Genomic DNA, 22,634 nt, shown 5'->3' with positions numbered 1-22,634 from the left:
CAGATCAAAAGGATGCATATTTCTGTTTTATATATAGTTGATATGTATTCATGTGCTTAGTCGCTCAGTGGTGTCCAACTCTTTGCGTCCCCGTGGACTGTAGCCCACCACGCTGCTCTGTCCATTGTATTGTGCAAGCAAGAATACTGGAGTGGGTAGCCATTCCCTTCTTCAGGAGATCTTCCCCGACCCAGGGATAGAACTCGGGTCTCCTGAATTGCGAATGGACCCTTTACTGTAAGAGCCAGCAGGGAAGCCAAATGCAAAATGGGGACAGATAAAATTATCTACAAAGATGCATCTTTTTCGTTTGTCACTTTTTTACTTGATAATTTTTCATTGAAACACAAGTGATTTACAGTGTTGTTTTAGTTTCAGGTGTACTGATTCCGTTTTTTATATTAAAAAATGGCAAATGAAAAAAGGCATCTTTCCAAAGAACTTTATCAGTCTCCATTTTGCATTTGTTTGTAACTGAAAAGGGTTTCACATTTTTCCCCTTAAGTTGTATTTTTTGCTCTGTCAGTCGTTTCATGGTGAAATATGACTGTAACCAGTTGCATTTATAATAGTCATCCTTGATTCAGCAGACTCAGCCCCAGGCCTCTTATGCCTCTGTTTGGATATGCAAATAGATCTCTGAGAGAAGATGTGGACTGTGATGTAAAATTCACTGCATGATCATTGATAATGAGAGGCAACAATAAGATTTTCTTTTGACGATGAAGACAAATCATTTTCATTTCTTGAATACCTTTTCAAGTGAATTATTATTACTTAACACATTACTTAATGCCAACTCCTAGCCTCTGGGTGTTTAGTCCCAATCACAGCATTTTTGAAAAGCCTACAGTCAGATCAGCACTTATTCCATTGCATACCCTTCACTGACTCTTTTCTCTCTTCTTTCCTACAACAGATTGCAGATTGAGCTTAACCAAGAAGCTCGTGGGCTGATCCACGCTGACCTGCCTGACCACGGAAGAGGTTCTGTCGGCCTGGCTGGGCCCCTCTTGGCTTCACTTGTTGCCTGGGTGGAAAATTCTTCCTATTGAAATATTTTTGCACATGGAGGACAACAGCAAAGAGGCCAACACAGGCTGAGAAGACCAGAGACCTCAAGAATATTCTTTGACCTTGGCCTTCAGGACATTTCCTCTAGTTGGAGTTCTGGACTTGAGAACCCTGTTCAATTATTTTGGTTTAGCTATCTGTTTCTATTTTTTATTTTTTTACTTTTCTTTTCCCTACAGTATTGTGTTTGATTTCTGTACTTCAGAAATGGGCCTACAGACCACACAGGGGCCCGGCCAGCGGGCTTTTTTCCTGAAATCTTGGCTTCTCATTTCCCTGGGGCTCTCCTCACAAGTGTCAAAATTCCTGGCGTGCCCTAGTGTGTGTCGCTGTGACAGGAACTTTGTCTACTGTAACGAGCGAAGCTTGACCTCAGTGCCTCTTGGGATCCCGGAGGGCGTCACTGTACTCTACCTCCATAACAACCAAATTAATAATGCTGGGTTTCCTGCAGAACTGCACAACGTCCAGTCTGTGCACACTGTCTACCTTTACGGCAACCAACTGGACGAATTCCCCATGAACCTCCCCAAGAACGTCCGCGTCCTCCACCTGCAGGAAAACAACATTCAGACCATTTCACGGGCAGCCCTGGCCCAGCTCCTGAAGCTGGAGGAGCTGCACCTGGATGATAACTCCATCTCCACCGTGGGCGTGGAAGACGGGGCCTTCCGTGAGGCCCTGAGCCTCAAGTTGCTGTTCCTGTCCAAGAACCACCTCAGCAGTGTGCCAGTGGGCCTCCCCGTGGACCTGCAGGAGCTGCGTGTGGATGAGAACCGCATCGCTGTCATCTCAGACATGGCCTTCCAGAACCTCACGAGCTTGGAGCGTCTGATCGTGGATGGGAACCTCCTGACCAACAAGGGCATCGCCGAGGGCACCTTCGGCCACCTCACCAAGCTCAAGGAATTCTCCATCGTCCGGAACTCGCTCTCCCGCCCGCCTCCTGACCTCCCGGGTACACACCTGGTCAGGCTCTACCTGCAGGACAACCAGATCAACCACATCCCTTTGACAGCCTTCTCCAACCTCCGGAAGCTGGAACGGCTGGACATCTCCAACAACCAGCTGCGCATGTTGACTCAAGGGGTCTTCGACAACCTCTCCAACCTGAAGCAGCTCACCGCTCGGAACAACCCTTGGTTTTGTGACTGCAGCATTAAATGGGTCACGGAGTGGCTCAGACATATCCCTGCCTCGCTCAACGTACGAGGTTTCATGTGCCAAGGTCCTGAGCAAGTCAGGGGCATGGCCGTGCGGGAGCTGAATATGAATCTGTTGTCTTGCCCCACCACGACCCCTGGCCTGCCTCCCCTCACCCCAGCCCCGAGTTCAGCTTCTCCTGTAACTCAGCCCACCACATTCTCCGCCCCGATCCCCAGCAGAAGCTACACACCCCTGAGTCCCACAGCATCCAAGCCCCCCACGATTCCCGAATGGGACGGCAGAGAAAGGGTGACCCCACCGCTTTCTGAACGGATCCAACTCTCCATCCGTTTCGTGAATGACACCTCCATCCAAGTCGGCTGGCTCTCTCTCTTCACTGTGATGGCTTACAAGCTCACATGGGTGAAAATGGGCCACAGTTTGGTGGGGGGCATCGTTCAGGAACGCATCGTCAGCGGCGAGAAGCAGCATCTGAGCCTGGTAAATCTGGAGCCCAGATCCACCTATCGGATTTGTTTAGTGCCCCTGGATGCGTTTAACTACCGAGCTGTAGAAGACACCATTTGTTCGGAGGCCACCACCCATGACTCCTATGTGAACAATGGCAGCAACACGGCTTCCAGCCACGAACAGACGACTTCCCACAGCTTGGGCTCCCCTTTTCTGCTGGCGGGCCTGATCGGGGGCGCCGTGATATTCGTGCTTGTGGTCCTGCTCAGTGTCTTTTGCTGGCACATGCACAGAAAGGGGCGCTACACCTCCCAGAAGTGGAAATACAACCGAGGCAGGCGGAAAGATGACTACTGCGAGGCAGGCACGAAGAAGGACAATTCCATCCTGGAGATGACAGAGACCAGTTTCCAGATCGTCTCCTTAAATAACGATCAGCTCCTTAAAGGAGATTTCAGACTGCAGCCCATTTACACCCCAAATGGGGGCATTAATTACACAGACTGCCATATCCCCAACAACATGCGATACTGCAACAGCAGCGTGCCAGACTTGGAGCACTGCCATACGTGACAGACAGAGGCCCAGCGCTACCGAGTGGACAGACATGGAGACTTTTGAGAACATGCACGTGTGTGCACGTAAAGACACGCGAGTTACATTTGATAAATGTTACACAAATGCGTTTGTGCATTTGAATACTCTGTAATTTATACGGTGTACTATATAATGGGATTTAAAAAAAAAAGTGCTATCTTTTCTATTCCAAGTTAATTACAAACAGTTTTGTAACTCTTTGCTTTTTAAATCTTAAAAAAAAAAAAATAGTTGCTGAAGTACTGTACAGGGTTGTACAATGAGAACCCAATGCCAGGGCGAAAGAATGAGTGATTCTTCCTCCTGATGCAATTTACCACTTTACTGTTGATGCTTCAGAACAAATTCGTTTCCTAGAGTTGGTGGTCAGATAAAAGGGCAGGTTAAAGTGGGGTCATCAGAGTAGGGCAGATAGTAGTCATAAAACAAGAAATGCACCCCAGATATCTTCATACTATTTATATACTTCCAGTTCTGGAAGAAAAGTGAAGTTTTGTAGAATCTAAGAAAGGAGGTAGTCACCGTGTTTTGTCCCAAAGGAGGAAATGCAGAAGGCATCTCTGGAGGAAATCAGTTCCTATGAAAGAAGTTAACCCATCCTGGCAGAATCAAGAAAATGAGACAAGAGTTGAAAAAACCTTTGAATCCAGGGGTTGGCTTTCTGACTGGGAACTTGAAAAATCACCCTTCAGGCTCCCCTGGCCCTATGTGAAACAGAAGCCTGAGTCTGGTTTCAGTCATCTTCGGGGCAGGTAGGATACCCCAGCAAGAAAAGTCCCTTTAAAAGTGTTACTGTTCAAATTATACATCAGGTTGAATCACATTCAACAGAGATATATTCTAGAATACTTTTTTAGAAGAGGCTAACAAAATAATGGGAAGAATTATATTGAATGGAATTATTTTTGATAATGAGAATTATTTGGGTAGATTCACTGCAGCTATGTCAACATGATATTTAGACCAACAGGGATCAGTGTTTGGAACATACTAAACTGGATGTTTAAAAACTATTGATACCCTTTAGACAAAAGCATGTAATCAGTGGTCCCATTATTCTATATCAACTAACTTTGTTAGTATCATGTTGAAATAGCTTGAATTAATACCTTTATCCCCTCGGAAATTCTTGTCTTCCAATCACCTCACGTATATTTTCATAATTAGCTGTTGATGATACATTTGTTGGTCACCCCTCTGCTAAAAATTTGAAAGAAAATTATGGATGCCAGTCTTGGTTGCACAAAATATCCATACTCACTTTAAAATGTATACTAATTTTCCCTGCTAATAATCCTGTAAGGACACATCAAAGCTGGCAAAATATCATATTTTTTTTAAAAAAAGCAATACTGTGTTTTCACCTTGAACTGACTTTGATCTGCTTCCATTTTTTAAAATTTCATTTATTCCTTTTAAATTGTGGATGTTCCTCTTCTTTGGGAATTGTGAGGAATAATCAATCTTATATTAACAGGATAACAGATGAAAAATGAACAAGTCTGGGAGGGAAGGCTTGTTCCCCTAATCTTGGCAGCACAGGGCACTGAGCAGAGGGCATGGAGAAGAGAAGGATGTCCAGGCTTAATTCTAGATATTTTCTGAAGCAATGTCTGTCTTCAGAAAGCATGTATAATGTCCTCCTTTCCATCCCTTAGAAGTAGAAGGGCTATCGATCACACACACCTTATCTAAAAAGTACACCCTTGGGAAATTCTTTAGAAAATCAGATTTAGGCATTTCAGTCTGTGTTGCATATTTCCTTGATCACTGGTCATTATTTTAGGAACCTATGACGTTAACGTCACAGTCATGTTTCTTTGGCTTTCTCTGTCCCTCTTACTTTTAACAAAATAGAACTGTGATGTGTCTTCTTTGTAAAAGTTTAGGTATAAAATGCTATGCAAGTTTTTCTTTATAGTAAGAGCTTTATTTTCTTTAATAATATATCCCCAAGTAGTATGTTTTAATCTCCCTTGTCCCTCAGAATAAGCTGAAAATATAACTGAAGTTATAATGTTGCAGGCACAAGAATCGAAACTGTGCAGTCAAGCTGAAATTAACTATGAATTAATTTGAATTAATTCTAAAGTGACTTTGGCTTTCATTTTAGTCTATTAGCTAGCTCATTTTGACTGTTGCCTTTTTAAAGCTAGGTCCACACAGTGAAGGGGAAAGACAGTCTGTGAAAACGATTAGTGTAGCAGTAAGCCATCTGCAATGCAGGACCATGACACGGGGCTTTGTGTATTTAACTGGATAATTCCCTTCCACTGTCCTTTTCTCCTTGGCTGTGTAGATAAAACTATGTGTTCAAATGATGGTACTTTGATTTTTGAAGTTTTTTTTTTCCCTTTTATCTACAAAACAATCATTCTCATTTATTTGTATTGTGTGTATAACCTCCAGTGGGATATGTGGCGGCTGAAACAAATGTCTTTGCTTTGAGCCAAGAAGACCAAGCTTAGAGAGGTTTCTATAATGTCTTATGAGATTCGCAGAATTCTCTGGAGCTTAAGTCCTATGATGGAGACCTGATCATGTGGAAAGATTAGGATGATCTGAAATGGTTCCTTTGCTCGAAGGCATTCCTGAAGAGATAGAATCTAGTTAGAGGCTTAATTCTAAGCTTGGGTACAACATGACAGAGACTGCTCAAATCAAGACTGGTCTCCCGTTTGTAGTAGCATACCTGGGACTCTCACCCACACCAGAATAGAAAGCACATCATGGAATCTGCACTGCCTTACCTGTCTCAGGAAAACCGCTGAAGGACCGTCAGTGACAGATTCTGCTTTGATTGGTGCTTTTGTCATGGGAATGTTTTGCTGATACATCATCTCTATGTTGGACCTCTCTCGCGCTCATCAGTATTATGCATTTTGAGGTTACCAAGAGTCAAAACTGAAGGTGCAGGACAAGACCATGAACAAAGCCATGCTTTCCAGTTGATAAAGAGCTTGATGCTTGTGTGACCCAATGGGGGTGATGTCAGATACCATGTGTCTACTTTTAGAGATAGTAACTGTTACTGTGCAGAAAAAATTCCAAAAGGAAAAGGCATAACTGGGAGCATACAGATATTGCCAACCATTATTCATACCCAGGGTTGTCATGGATACCTACTTATTTAGGGAGATGTGTTTGAACGTGGAGAGGCCCCTAGCTTCCTTCAAACTGTCAAATGCATTAGCAGCTCATCACAAGGGACAAGCAGAAGCAGAGAGAAAAGGGTGTTCCCCTATTTTTCTTGTGTGAAAAGTGGAAAAAAGTCTATCGTGAGAAATCATGCAGTTTCTAGTTATCTGGATGTTTGCTGAATATTTATTGGATGTTTTCCCTGAGATTTAAAAGAAGAAGAAAAAAAAAGGTATAATGTGACCAGTCTGGTAAAAAGGATGAATAAAATAGCTAATATTATGGCTCCATTTCCTACTGGATCATAAAGGTCCTAGTCATTCCACAGGAATCGGAACTTCTTCCCCACTGAGGAGGACAAATTCCGAATGTTGTGAGCAAAGTATCCATTCCAGACACAAGATGATATGCTTGCTGTCCACGGGAAGCAGATGGCTTGGTCAGCTAATCTCACTTGCAGCATCCATTGCAACCTTAGACCTAGAAGTCATCAATTTCCATTACTTCTTTGCTTGTAACATTTTTCTCACTACCCTAGGAAAAGGAGACAGTGTTTCACTTTAGAATATGAGCATAATGATTTTGTTCCTGATTTACCTGTCCAACTTCATGGGAAAGCAGAACAGAAAAGAGCTTCCCAAAGAGGAAGAAATACACAAAGAAACCCCAAAACTCCTTCTTTATCAGTCTTGTCCAGCCTTGCTTGATGCACTTTCTTTAAGTCATGTAGGGAGCAGTAGTTTACCCCCCTTCTCTAATTTCTTCCAGGGGTGGGGGGGAGAAAAGCGAGCCGACAAAGGGGGTGCTTGTCCCTGATTATGGGAGAAAGCTTTGTACACATGGGATCCTGTTATAACAAAATATCACCTTCTCTTGCTATAGTTTTAGTTTTTCTAGCAGCACACTCACCAGAAGAGCACAAAGCAAGGCATTTTTAAGCTAGTGTAACACACACTTGCATACACACACACGCACACACTGGGGTGTTTATAGTTACATCCATGGGATGGAAGATGTATAACCTTTCTGAGGCAAGGTGAAGACACCGCCACTGTGTGCCCCTTCTAGGACCAGTATATAGCCACCGACGTTAGTGCTGATGATTTGTTTCGTCTGAGCCACGTGCCGATTTGCTCCTGGTTTCCGTGTAGTGTGTCCTCGCTGACAAGGGGCTGCAAGGCGGGTGGGAGCGTGCATCACACATCCTCTGAGACCCACCGCGTCGCACACTTTGTTAACTAGATGCTTCACTCTACACTATACAGTACCTTGTTGATATATTCAGTAAAGGCTTATTTTAAAAAGAAACCTCATTGTGTTTATCTGAGTAAATTCATTGGGTTACTGCCCATCATTTCTGGGTTCAAGTCAAAGAGAAATGAGAGACGCTTCCAGATGCTGGAGGTTGAGAAGGGTGGAGGAGATAATAAGGTTTTTCACTTTCTCTTTCCTTGAACACAGCTTCTGTGTTTTTAAGGCCATTTGACTCCTGTTTTGCGTGAGGGGTTTATATGAAATCTTCATGTTCTTTTCTACTTCCTGGCTAAATTGTTATGTTCCTATGAATATCTTTTGAATATACACACGTACCTGAGCATATTATTTTATGTTTGTGAAATCTGTGTTTAGAATATAGATAAATACCAATGTAGTCACCTCATCAGAATAGTCATTTTCCCTATTTCATAATATATCAATCTAAAATGTCATTTCCCTTAAGAATCCTCATGGTACTTTCTACGTCAGAATTGTTTATGGCTCATCCACCCATACATTCACTGAGCACTCATGAAAACGTGTTTATTCCTATGCTCAAGTTCAACTCGGGATTAATCTCCTGATTTTTCCTGGACCCCCTTTCTCTGACCCCTCTTGGCCATTTTACTAATAATGTACTTGACAGAGATGAAACCAGGAAATAAAATAATGACAGTTATAAGTATTAATTATTTGCAGAATCTCTGTTGGGGAATTAACTATGAACGTGCAAGAGGGTGATCCATATTAAATTTGGGAGATTTTACATACAACATCTACATATTCTTGGTTACTTTTTCCAAGAGGTACAGACTTTACTCTATGGAGACTAGATCCTTAGTCAAGGAATACCTTTAATTCAAAAAGGTTTAGGAGACATCGGCCTTGCCCTAGGCACTGGTCTGAGTTCAGAGGTTTGATAGAAGAATAAATACGGGTGTGGCCAAGTCAAGACTGTCTTCCCCTCTGCCATGTTTCTAAAGAACTTCATTTGTTCATCCCATGCATTTACTTCTCATCTACTTTTTACAGAGCACTTTGTTAGGTTCTACTGGGGATTCAGAGAAAAACATGACTCCGCTGCTAGGAAGCCCACAGACTGTGTAATAAACTTGTTTTTTTTTTAACACATCCCAGTGTCTCAGAGCTCATGTAATAACTTGACATTCTCTCATTAAAAACTCAATGGAATATCTAAGATACGAGAGGTGTACATACCTGTTGATAAATGTGATAACACATCAAAGTTATATGTTAGATAGAAAAATGATAGATGACCTTGGTGTTTAGTAGATGAAGCAAAGTGACAGGGCCTTAATAAAATCAGACTTCGAGTTAACTTTTCAAATTTACACCAAGTCATTGAAAATTTCAGAATTGGTGATTACAGACAACAACCTCTTACAGTCCCATTGAGCACCAGAATGGAAATCAGTCCAAAATAATAATAATGACAGCTCCTGACTCCATGGATCCTTCTTAACTGTTTTCTTGCCTCTAAATTGTTCAACTAGCCTTAAGACTGGCTAGTCCTCAGGACAAATTCTTAGTGTTTAAAATTTTTAATGATGGAGGTATCACAACTTCACCCAGTGGGCACATTCACTATTTTTTGACAAATCAAAGGAATATTTTTACAAACCTCCAAATATCTGAATTTCCTTGGTCTTCCACTCCTAGATTTTAACAGTAGTTCTGTTTTTGTGATTATTTGATGTCTGCACACTGATGTGACTTGAAAGCTTCAGATGGAATCAAGCTCTGTGTATATCCACAGGGTGAGCTGAGAGAAGTATTAAAAGGACTTGAGTCAGGTTATTTTGGGTAATGAATTTGTTTCATACTTGAGAGGTTGCTTTAAATATTTTGTAAATCCTGCTGAAGATGCTCATATGTCAGAGTCTATTAGGGTGTTAGCAAACTGGCTTCTGGAGTTAGACCTGTTTTTCATAGCACAAATATAGAATGTTTGCTTTAGAGGCTATTATACAAGCTTTATTTCATTAGTTTTACAGAAAGTCAAGGGTAAAGAATTTTTAATGTTTAACTCCAAACCGAGTGTCACTGGAACATACACACCAACTGATGATCTCATTTGTCCATGTTCTTGGTATGAGGTCTAAACTAGGTGAACGTTTCAATGTACCTTTAGGGGAATTCTTATCCTTTGCCATAATAAGCTTCCATCATGAGTCCATCTTTCCCCGATCAAATATAAAACTGTGCTGATCAGAGAGTCTATTAAACTCCCTGTTTTGGCTTAGTATGGGTCTTTGTTAGTTTTGTTTTCGTTCAGCAAATATTCGCTGAGACCAGGTAAGTTTTGGTGCTGAGTAAGACAGTTTTCCAGAAGACTTAACTTTGCATCATCAAAAATCTTTCCTGGAAGCTGCTAGTGCTCAACTCACAGCCTAGGCTATTTCCCTCTCTTTGCCTTCCTGGAGAGCTCCCCTCCTTCTGTGAATGGAATTCTCCAGGCAAGAATACTGGAGTGGGTAGACCTTCCCTTCTCCAGGGGATCTTCTCTCAACCCAGGGATCAGACCTGAATCTCCTGCATTGCAGGCAGATTCTTTATCATCTGAGCTACCAGAGAAGCCCTTGGAGAGTTCAGGCATCTATAAAACAATCAGCTAACAATCCTAGTTCCAGTACTTAATCTCTCAAATGTGTGACACGGTCAAGACCCTTCCTCTCCTCTCTTTCCACTTCAGCCTTGCCAGAGGGATAAAGGGTAATCTATAAAGAATACCCGGTGTGACACTGTCTGAATTTCAAAATGTGTCATTAATGTGACCTTAAGAGAGGAATCAAACTCTTTACGTAACATATGTGTCCTGCCGCACATTGCTGCCTGATACTCCTTACCAGTATTTCCTCCTCATGCGTTATGGACTCTGGATCAGATATATATATATATTTTAAAGGACCAAATGAATTAAAATCTTTAAGTCTATCTCCAAAGATCTCAAACACCTTGTCTGGTGACATTTTGCTCCCTTAAGATACAATTTGAATGCACCACCACCCCCACCAAGCATTGACTTGGAAAGCTTGGGTCACACCTACCCAAGATGTGACTTCTCTATGCAGTTTCTCTAGCAGTTACTCTTTTGTTTGTGCCACTGATATTTTTGAACTTTGCATGGGTCTGTTTCATGCCTGTGCTCTGGGTTCTGGGAGACGGAGCACGTATTCTATTGACAGCTGCGTCCCGTCCAGTGCTGAGTACGCTGTCCAGCCAATGGCACATACCCCACACGTGCTTCTGGAGAAAATGTGATTGGAGGACAGGGGGCCCAGCGGTGACGTCAGGCTCTCTGTGGAATCAGCTCTTCACACACAGCAGCATCTCAGAAAATAGATATCCAGTCAATCTACTGTGGCCAAAAAAATTTTTTTAAGCCTCAGAAAGAGCTGTAGAATTGTGAATTATGTAGAATAAGTTTTGCTCAAAAGCAAAACATATTTTCTTTAATATTTTTTGGTAACCCATTGCTATTTTTTGCAGAATTTTGTTTTTGTCATACATTAACTGAAAGCTTGAAATGGACTCAGGATATGTTTAAGAGAACTATTAAAATGATTCGAAGAATATTTTACACACAGCCTCAAAACTGAGCCAGCTTGCAAAAGGGATATAAAGAGCTATCTTAAAGAATCTTCTTACAACAAAATGTCACCACCACGAAAAATATGCAAAGTATTGGGCAACACAGAGTCAAAGAAAAAAACATTTTGACAGTGTGCTAGTCAGAATGAATTCTTCACATATAAAAAACAGAGTTAGATTTTTTTTGTTTGTTTCCATCAGCAATATCAAAAGGGACAGTCATTATTCACTGTGTCACATCCTGTACCAAAAATACAACATATATCATTTAAAGGTTCACATTGTATTATCTTGGTTATTACCATGATAGTAAATAGTCTCTCCTAGAAATTATATTCCCATAAAGAAGGAAGCAGTGGAGAGTGATAGTTATTCAAATTTGTATCAGGCTGATTTTTTTTTTTTTTTTGAAACCTGCCTCTGTCACTGACCTGCCAGTTGGCCTTGCTAATAACTTACACTTTGAAGGGTTATCAGTTTCTTTTACCTTAGATGAACACATGTGGTGGCTGACAGAATTGGAGGCATGTAGAGCAGTCAGTCATCTTCCCTAGTGGCTCAGCTGATAAAGAATCCACCTGCAATGCAGGAGACCTGGGTTCGATCCCTGGGTCAGAAAGATCCCCTGGAGAAGGGAATGGCAATCCACTCCAGTATTTTTGGCTGGAGAATCCCATGGACAGAGGAGCCCAGCAAGCCACAGTCCATGGGGTTGCAAAGAGCTGGACACGACTGAGTGACTGGCACACAAAGCAGTTAATGGGCCTCTCAGGTGGCGCTAGTGGTAAAGAACCCGCCTGCCAATGCAGGAGACATAAGAGCCTCAGGTTCAGTCCCTGGATTGGGAAGATCCCCTGGAGGAGGGCGTAGCAACCCACTCCAGTATTCTTGCCTGGAGAATCCCATGGATGGAGGAGCCTGGTGGGCTACAGTCCATGGGATCCCAGAGTCAGACATGACTGAAGCAACCCAGCACACAAGCATAGTAGTTAATGCATCATCTGGGATTGAAATAAATGACATTCAGCCTCTGTATTTTCCAGACACCCAATTCACAAGCACAGGGAGACATGTTGCCAACTTTACGTGGTGAAATGAAGCTTCTTGAGGATTAAGATCAGAATAATTATTAGAATTATTAAAATCAGATTGTAAGGAGTCATCTATTTAGAGGTAGTTAGCATTCAAAATCCCACATCACTGTGTATAACCATTCTCAATACAAGTTTGACAGGCAGTTTGTTTATTTCCTCTGTTCTTTCTTCTTGTACCGGGCTTCCCAGGTGGCTCAGTGGTAAAGAATCTACCTGCCAGTGCAGGAGACACAAGAGACTTGGCTTCAATCCCTGGGTCAAGAAGATGCCGTTGGTAGGAACAGGCAACCCACCCCAATATTCTTGTCTGGGAAATTCCATGGACAGAGGAGCCTGGTGGGCTACAGTCCATGTGGTCTCAAAGAGTCAGATGGGACTGAGCACACACGCACACACGTTCTTCTTTCCTGAACAGTTGGGGAAAAGGAGATTCCCTAGTGTAACACAAAGCAATACCAGGTCTTCTGTTTCATTGGTGAGTGGGATCCACTGAACAGGATAGAACACTGTCCTACAAAGAGGACTGACTTCTTTGTAGAGTAGCTATCCTCTTTTCCCCTTTCTGATCTGCAGAGGACATGTAGGCATGGTTATCCTGAAATTAATTCAGGAACTGTTTCACGTGGGTGAGTATCAAAACGAGTGTTCCAAAGACATCAAGAAATTGAAACGCTTAACAAAAAATCAAGGTGATAACTTTCTGTTTCAGAAATCTATAATGGTAAATGGCATAGGTGTATTTCATTCTGCTACACCACAGACTACGGCAGTGTGCATCCACGCTTGATTGAGAGTGGGCCGGTGACAGCCGAACGGAAGAGGGTTGTAATGGCTCTGCAGTGCAGATGCGATAGTCTACCAGCTGTCACACAGTTCCTTTCTGCAATCAATACCATTCTTGGTTTCGTAATCTAGTTGTAATTAAGAAACATGCATCCTCCTCAGCTGGGTTGTTTTTGTTTTTTTCCTTCTGTATACTTTCTGCTCATGGTTGTGAAAATAGTCTCAAAGCAGCTCCCTCACCGGGGTTTATATCAGCCTTATTTTCTTTTTAATCCCATCTTTCCTTGATCAATAAATACAGAAGGTCAAATATTCTGATGCTAAGGGAAGAAAAAATAAATACTTTCTATTCTAGTCCTAGACTGCAGAGTGTAATTGTTTTCAGGCCAATTCTTTGGTAGTTGTAAGACGATGCCACCAATCCCATGGTCTGGAGCCAATTTCTCTTCTGTTTGGGCCAGTGTCTGTTTTGATAGATCGGCCCACAGCTCTTTCTATTGTTAAATAGTTCACATAGTGGTGGCCCTGGTTAATTGGGATATAGGATGCTCCTGAAGTGTGTCTGAAGTAAGGGAAAAACCACTGCTTTGTAATAGAGAACAGTTACACCTGATAGAGACCAGCAGCTTCTATACAGCCTGCTGGGTGGGAAGCTAAATTACTGAAAGATGGTGAATTGCTTTCATTCTGAGTTCAAAGCTGTCGAGAGCCCGATTCATCCTTGCTGCAGCCCATACTAATGCTTGGGTCTTGGACACATCTGTGCTTCCATTCTCTTATATGTACAAAGGGTAATTGCAAAATTTACCTCAGCAACAACTCAGCGCCATGCTTGACACATACCAAGTGCTCAGTAATTGTCACTTACTTTCTGGAAATATATGGAATTAATGTCCAGACTCTGGGCTACATAGCTCAAGTCTCTCTTGCATTTTGAGTGAGAGCATTCACTTCTCAGGCTTCTCTTTTACATTTGAATGCATCAGAATTTGGTTGACTTTTTAAGTTCTTTAAATTCTGTTTCATCCTTGTTAATTTTTCTTTCAAGTTTAGCTTTGTTTAATTGGACTGCTTTATGTCCTAGGTTCTTATCAATTTTACAAAAAATGTGGATGGAGTGGAAATCAGGGAGCATTCCCTCAGTTTCCTTAATTTTATCATAAGGACAGGCATGTCTCCCATTAGCTGTAACAAGAGTAAACTCAGTATGTCTGGGAAGCAACAAGCACAGTCACTTAAAGAATAAGCTGTGGGATCACAACTCTCACTTTGTACCTGTGTAACATTATTTAAAGTCCCTGAGCCTCAGTTTCCTTCTATGTGAAATGGGGTACTAAAACATATGAGGACTCAGTGAGATAATTTATTTCAAGAGCTCAGTGCAGTGACAGGGATTCATTCGTAACCACTACTGCTGAAAAATTACAAATGAATAAAAAGAGAAGAAAGTGGAACAAAGCTCTTTCTGATTAATGCAATTACCTTCCCTTTAAAACAGGAAAATTCAAGCAATATTACTAAGTAGACACATTTATAAAATACTTTATCTCAATGAAAAATATCAAAGGTAGATTTCCCTACAATTGTATAAAGCAAAATTGTTTCTTAAAACATTAAATTCATCTGTATCTTTGCCGGCCTTTTATACAATAGCTGTTAAACTTTAAATATCCAACAGAAAATTATGAGAAGAATATCCAGGAAAATTATGATTGATAAATGTTTATTTTAGATGAAATGAAACAGATTCTATCCCTGACTCTGCCATTTCTTATCTTTAAACCTTCAAAAAGTATGCAGTTGTAGTCTAAAAAAAATAAAGGACAAGAATGTCAAATATTAGAAAATGCTTCTTTTCAGGATCTTCAATATATTTATAAAACCACTGCTTAGATAACAGGGGGATATTAATTTCAAAATGTTTAGCCTCAATGTCATTACCTAAGAATCCCTGCAGTAAACAGTAAACAGTACCTTTATTTGATTACATCATACATCTGAATTTAATAATGATATACTGTTTTATTAAAGATGTTCCCTAATGCAGACTTTCTCATAGCTTATAACAGACTGATTGATACTTTAAATAAATGACTTTATAATTTTTATTGGAGCACTTAGGTGATTTCTCCTGGGGTAGGAAATAGCAACCCACTCCAGTATTCTTGCCTGCAAAATTCCATGAACAGAGGAGCTTGGCAAATACAGTCCGTGGGGTTGCAAAGAGCCGAGTGTGGCAGCACAGACACACGCGCCCGTGCATAGCTCATTCTCAGCGTTGTGTCACAATAGTCTAAGCTGCACAGCAAAGTGAATCGGCGACACAGATACAGATGTCCACTCTTTCTTTAGATTGTTTTCCCATAAAGACGGGCACCACGTGTTATCAGCTGTATGTGGGATTTAAATGAATGAATTTTAATTGTATGTTTGGAAAGTCATCCTTGGAGCTCAGGTTGAGGCATCTCTATCTGTTTACCTTTTTACAACCTGTTATTTATGATTTTTATTCATTAGCTCTTTGTTATCAAATTTTTAAAGTCCATTAATTCTAGAATTTAATCAAATGAAACCAAATTAGTAAAATAATTATTTTTAAATGTTAGTTAAGTAAATATTGTTCTGCTTTTATAAAAGACCAAAATAGCATTTTAAAAATGATTTATCAAAGTAAACATTATGCAAGTATTTAATAGTATTTTTTCAAACATTAAAATTCTATCTAGCAGTTTAGAAACATCTCTAATACTACTTAAATATAAATAAATCATAGATGGAGTCACCTCAAGGAAAAACACATTCTTATTAATCTTAACTATTTTTCCATAGTGAGGGAAATTCAAAACTTCAGAGACATGTTTTGGAAATCATTTATTTTAATAAAGATAGAATTTATTAATGAAAGAATTACTATAGTGAGTCTATTTTAAAAAGCTAAGGTGATCTGAAAAGTAAACCAAAGCAAACCAACAAAAACAGCATAAGGAAGAAAGAAAGGAAAACAAAAATGATTATACTACATTACTACTATTTTAACAGGCAAACACACACACACACACAAATAAAAAACATAAACATATGTATTTTACAGCAGAGTGATCAAAGTACAGACCAGGAAATAATGGTGTTAAGCACTTTTTTTTTTTTTTTACAGAAAAAGAGGCAATGTGTATTAGGGACATAAGAGTAAACATATTTAAATATATAAATCATTTATGGCATGGGTATAAGTTAAAATAATCAGGGTTCATTTAGAAAATATGATAATATTTACATCTCAGCCAGGAAGTTATTAAAAATATTAACAAGTCATTTAAAATATGAATCCTCTAAGTACTAGAAAGTTGAACTGCTGTTATTGAAATTTATTTAAGAGCCTTCCCTGGGGGTCTGCTGGTTAAGAGTCCTGCTTCCAGTGAAGGGAACAGGAGTTCCATCTCTGCTCTGGGAATAAGATCCCACGGGCCACTGGGCAGCTAAGTCCACAGGACACAATGCCACAACTAGAGAAAGCATGCAGCACAGTGAAGACCCAGTGCTGCCAAAATTAAAAAAAAAAAAAAAAAAGGTTGGTTAAGAATCCCCAAGGCATAAGATATATGAGAGTGTTAGATGATGGGAAAAGCCTTGGTTTTGGAGTTCAAATGCTTTGAACTTATCTTTGTTCATTCACTTACCAGCTGTTTTCCCTAGCCAATAACTAACTTCTTTAATACTTGTTTGTTTCATATATATATATATATATTATATATATATATTTAAAGATATAATAAAAACATCTACCATAGTGTTGCTGTGAGAATTCTTTGAAAGTTACAAGAAGAGCGCCCAGTTCGTAGCAGTCATTTAGTTATACTAACCGCATCCAACCTCTTCCTGTAATTTCTAGTCTCTTTCCTTTCCCTTGCTATCCCTTCTGGTAGAACTAAGTGCCTTCCTGTACTCCTGTTGTGTGTGCTCACAGTATGCCCTTCCATGAAATCCTCAGCTAGAGAGAGATGCTGTCTCATGAATCCAGGAGTGATGAAACTTTGAGCAGGGACCCATCAATGCTGCCATAGTTTGGGTATGCTCATCTATTGCTTGAATTATTACTTTAAGGTTTAAAACATAGTCATTTCCTTTGGCATTTCTGTAGATGTCTCTGGGAGAGCTGGTGAGGCACGTTTGCAAATTTCACATGATGTAATCTCTCAATGGTATATCAGTAAGTTTAACTCTAGGCAGCCCATAAAAGAAAGAAAGTGAAGCCACTCAAGTCATGTCCAACTCTTTGCAATTCCATGGACTGTAGCCTGCCAGGCTTCTCCATCCATGGGATTTTCCAGGCAAGAATACTGGAGTGGGTTGCCATTTCCTTCTCGGGGGGATCTTCCCAACCCAGGGATCGAACCCAGGTTTCCTGCATTGCAGGCAGATGCTTTAGCTTCTGAGTCACCAGGGAAGCCATATGCAGCCCACAGTTATGTCATTTAAAAGATGTTTAAATTCCCTGTTTTTCCTCTTTGTTCCATCATCCTCCACTCTGCTTGGAGTTGCCACCAGTGTCTTCATTCCCTTGATACCAGGCATCATTACTAAAAGGATTTCATGCTGCCAAAATTTTCAAGAAGTGGAGCATTTACTAGCTATTATGATGGAAGTTGGGGATATGTGTCTTATCCCAACATAACAATTAGCAGTAGAGGATGGAACAAGACAACTGAGTATAGATGGAGAGAGGAAAGATGGAGAAGTTTGGAGCAGAGGCCACTAAGATGAATAGCCACCAGAAGGGATGCCAACTTAGAGAGCAACATTAAGGAGAGGAAGATATGCCTGTGTGGCCAGCTGTCCAGAAAGATCTCCAGTGCTGTTGGTGGAAAGCTTGAGTCTAAAGAGAGAGGGGGCCTTCCTTGGTGGCTCAGTGGGAAAGAATTTGCCTGCCAGTGCAGGAGATGTGGGTTTGATCCCTGAGTTGGAAAGATCCCTGGAGAAGGAAATGGCAACCCACTCAAGTATTCTTGCCCAGGAAACCCCATGGACAGAGGAGCTTGGTGGGCTATAGTCCAGATGGTGGCAAACAGAGCTGGACATGACTTAGTGACTAAACAACAGCCAAGAAAGAATATTCACCTCTATCCTCTTCTCCAGGTCAACAGCACCATTGCCTGGTGACTGTTGTCTTGGTCTGGGTATTTTACTGCAACTTGGATCAGCTCAGAGTGGTCAAGTCTTCTTACAAATGGACTGCAGGTTCAGTTTAGGCTTCATTTAAGATTTCATAGCAGCTTCACTTCTCCCCCTACCCTGACCTTCCTTCTTATTCATCCCTTTCACAGCTGCGGATTGCAAGAGTCCTTGCAAATAAGTCTTTTGCATGCTAATCTGGCAGCCTTCCCTGGAAGCCTCCTTCTTGAGCCTCCTGCTCAAGGTTTAAATTTCACTGCAGGTCCGACTATCATTTTATGAAAGGGTGAGGCTGAACTTAAAGGTGTCTCTTACTTGTTGAAAAACGTAAAGTATAACTAACTTCATGTTATAACTTGACTGCTTAATTCTGTATATTTAAATGATGTCCATGAACCTATGCATGGCCCAAGTTTTGCTTTTTTTTACAGCAACTTTATTTTGATTAATCAGTATTTGGTGTTTTCCCTTCTCTGATGACTGCCAAATTTCTAAGAAACTCACCCTAATGTACCCTGAGTGAAAATTTAAAAACACAAAGTATAAGAAACAAAAATAGTCAGCATTCAATTATTTGAAGCCATGTGAAACCAAGTTTATCAATTCTATAAGAAAATAAAAATATCTATGAAAAAGATAATAAAAATGATTGTTGTGTTAAGAGAAGTGTCTCCTGTGAATAGATGAAAACTCAAATGAAATCAAAAGAATTCCCAAAGTAGGCAGCTGCTACTCTGTAACAATTTTCTCTACATTTCTCTTATATTATGTAGAACAACAATGTTCTCTTAACTATCCCTGCAGGATTCCCTGATTTTCTCAATTAACCTCTGGAAACTGGGAAAATGGCCCTTTTCATTCACCATTGTCCTATTTGCTTCTTCCAGCCTCAATACTCCTTGACAAATTCAGTTCAGCAGATGGCAAGTTGTTTACGAACATAGCTTCTCATTAGGTCGACAAAATCTTGACAGGAGTGAAAGCAAATTGAATTTCCTATCTAAAGTGGTTTACACTTTTACTCCTCTTGATAGCAGTTTACGCTTATGGATGGAAAGATGAATATTAAAGGCCATCAGGTATTCAAGGTACTACATTTGCTTTCTATAACACGAACAGAAGATGGGGCCCCACCAATAATTCTGAAACTTATGATTTACTTCCAGCTACTTACTTTTTAAGGCGCCCAAAGAATGGTAGCAGTGAATGGGTTGCCTCCACCCCTGTTGGAGAGCTTTTGAGTTTTCTCGTGATTATTGCTAGAATTAGAGTGAATACTGAGAATCCATATTTACAGACTGTTGCTATCATCAAGGGCATCACCCATTTTAAAGATGAGATAACTGAAGCCCACTGTAAGGTGGTGGACTGTTCTGCAGATAAAACCAAGGAAATCTAAAAATGACCAACCTGATCTCTTTATTTCCAAAATTATATATTTTATCAGTATAGCAAGGCACGCCAAGGATTAATGACCCAACCATCCTTCTGGGTACATGCAGTCATGGAATTACCAGCTTTTAATGAAGATCATGACCCAGATTCCCCTGGGAAGTAAAATTTAGTCACAAAAGTGTATGCGTAGCAAGTGTTAGATACCTTGAGATTTTGCTTTATTTAATCCTTGGGAAAGCCACCGACAGGTTTCTCTCCAGTAGCAAATTAGAAGAGGCTGAATTCACTAATAATGATAATGAAGACTAAGTTGTCTCATTAAGGTCTTTGCCATCACAGAACCATTGTGCTGTGCTGTGCTAAGTCGCTTCAGTCATGTCTGACTCTTTGCAACCCTATAGACCCTAGGCCACCAGGGTCCTCTGTCCATGGGATTTCTCCAGGCAAGGATACCGGAGTGGGTTTTCATGCCCTCCTCCAGGAGATCTTCCCAGCTCAGGGACTGATCCTGCCACCTTAGGACGCCTGCATTGGCAGGCGAGCTCTTTATCACTAGTGCCACCTGGGAAGCCCAGAACCACTGGCTGCCATAAATCTCCTACTTTTAAATAATGTGTCTTGTGAATATTACTACATCTTTAAACATGTTCTGGATTCTCAGTGATCAGGCTCAGTCTTTTCTATTAGAGTCTAGCTTCTTCGCAAAGACATTGAAGCCCCTTGATTAGAACACAGCAAACAACCAAAATGACCTGGCAAATACTTCATGACAAGCTGCCTCCTCGTCTTTCTCACAAAGAGCATGAGATAATTAGTGTGAATATTTCTAAAGTGTAGAGATCACCTTAGGCTTTTCTATAGCACAGATGAGGTGTGGAAATCCTGACCTGGCTTCTTACTAATCATGTGACTTTGGGCAAGTTGTTTAAACTGTAGCCAGCATTCCTAGTAGATTTGGTGCAAGGGCTAAATGAGTTTAAATACACATAAAGCTCGTTCGATATCTAGTGCAATTCTCTATCACGTGGGTGGCAATACTCTAATTCCCTCCTACAATGTATTTAGTCTATAATTTGTTTCTGCTAAAACCCACTAAAGTAAAAACTAAAAGTAGAGAAGACTTTTAAAATACATAAGAGCCTTGAAGGATAAAAGAAGGAATACAGTGATTATTGTTGGCGTGGCAAGTTCTGAGAGTCAACTCTTTTAGACAAGTCCTAAATACGGTCAGTTGGTGTGGTATTCATCATTCTCAGTTGACCATACACCTTCCAAGGCTGAAGTGAAGTCGAAGTGAAGTCCGCCTTTGGATGTCTGGGCTTAGGTAGAGATCAGGCATGATTGCCATACTCAGTGTTCCAGCGTCTGGTCATGAACTTCACTGAGGTTGAAAAGCAGTAACAGGAGGGTCTGCTCTCAGGATAAAGGCTACAGCAGAGTGTTCTTGGCTATATTAGATTGGTGCAAAAGTAATTGCGGTTTTGCATTATTGAATTTGCCATTTGATTTTGGAATACGTTCTTAAATAAATGTGGCTGTGTTATACACCATTTTAATGTGAATTTTTTGCTTTATGCTTTTTGCTAATGACTTACTGTGTGTGTGTGTGTGTGTGTCTGTGTGTGTCTGTGTGTGTGTGCTTAGTCACTAGGTCATGTCTGACTCTTTGTGACCTGTGGACTGTAGCCCACCAGGCCTCTCTGTCCATAAGGATTCTCCAGGCAATAATACTGGAGTGGGTTGTATGCCCTCCTCCAGAGGAACTTCCCAACCCAGGGATCAAACCCGGGTCTCCTGCATTGCAGGCAGAATTTTTACTATCTGAGACACCAGGGAAGCCCCTGGAGTGGGTACCTTATCCCTTCTCCAGGGGATCTTCCCAACCCAGGAATCAAACTAGGGCCTCCTGCATTGCTGAGCTACCAGGGAGACCCAATGACTTACTACATGCTGTTTAGTTTATATATGTATTTTAGACTATGGTAATGTTACACAAAAAACAAATTCAAGCAAAATTTTCTTATTTGAGTTCAAAATGGGTAGTAAAGCAGTGGAGAAAACTCACAACATCAACAATGCATTTGGCCCAGGGACTGATAACAAATGTACAGTGCATTGGTGGCTCAAGAGGTTCTGCAAAGGAGACAAGAGCCTTGAAGTTGAGAAGCGTAGCAGCCCCCCATCAGTAGCTGATGTTTTCTGCCCCATGGAATGCAGCCAGTCAGGCTCCTCTGGCCGTGGGATTCTTCAAGCAAGAATACTGGAGTGGGGTGCCATTTCCTTCTCCAGGGGATCTTTCTGACCCAGGAATCAAACCCACATCTCCTGCATTGCAGGCAGACTATTTAGTATCTGAACCATCAGAGAAGCCAAGTGAGAGCAGTGATTGAAGCTGATCCTCTTACACCTACATGAGAAGCCCCCTGAGAACTCAACGTTAGACATTTGAAGCACCTAGAACGATGGAAAAGCTTGGTACGTTTCTCATGGGGTGAAGTGAAGTAAAAATTGCTGTCATGTTAGACTCTTTGTGACCCCATGGACTATATGGTCCATGGAATTCTCCAGCCCAGAATGCTGGAGTGGGCAGCCATTCCCTTCTCCAGGGGATCTTCCCAACCCAGGCATCAAACCCATGTCTCCCACACTACAGGCAGATTCTTTACCAGCTGAGCCACAAGGGAAGCCAAGGAATACTGGAGTGGGTAGCCTATCCCTTCTCCAGCAGATCTGCCTAACCCAGGAATCGAACTGGGGTCTCCTGCATTGCAGGTGGCTTCTTTACCAACTGAGTTAGCTATCAAGGATTCCCAGCTCATGACAGTGTCTCATGAGCTGAGTGCAAATCAAAAAAAAATGATCATTTTGAAGTGTTGTCTTCCTCTTATTGTATGCAAC

The 22,634-nt window shown here is 41.1% G+C and overlaps 1 protein-coding gene across 2 annotated transcripts in view; it reads left to right on the top strand.

Moving 5' to 3' along the window:
• Window positions 1-16,319, top strand: part of FLRT2 (fibronectin leucine rich transmembrane protein 2) — a 115,675-nt gene extending 99,356 nt beyond the window's left edge. For both annotated transcript variants that reach the window (XM_070378419.1, XM_070378418.1), the window contains exon 2: window positions 920-16,319. In XM_070378419.1, the coding sequence (XP_070234520.1) occupies window positions 1,282-3,264 (1,983 nt within the window). In that variant the 5' untranslated portion in view covers window positions 920-1,281 and the 3' untranslated portion in view covers window positions 3,265-16,319. The remainder of the gene's footprint in view (window positions 1-919) is intronic.
• Window positions 16,320-22,634: the final 6,315 nt, after the last annotated feature.

Source organism: Bos mutus, chromosome 10, assembly GCF_027580195.1.
Source record: "Bos mutus isolate GX-2022 chromosome 10, NWIPB_WYAK_1.1, whole genome shotgun sequence".
Lineage (NCBI taxonomy): Eukaryota > Metazoa > Chordata > Mammalia > Artiodactyla > Bovidae > Bos > Bos mutus.
Note: the sequence above shows the minus strand (reverse complement) of the source record. Positions and strands in the feature narration are given on the sequence as shown.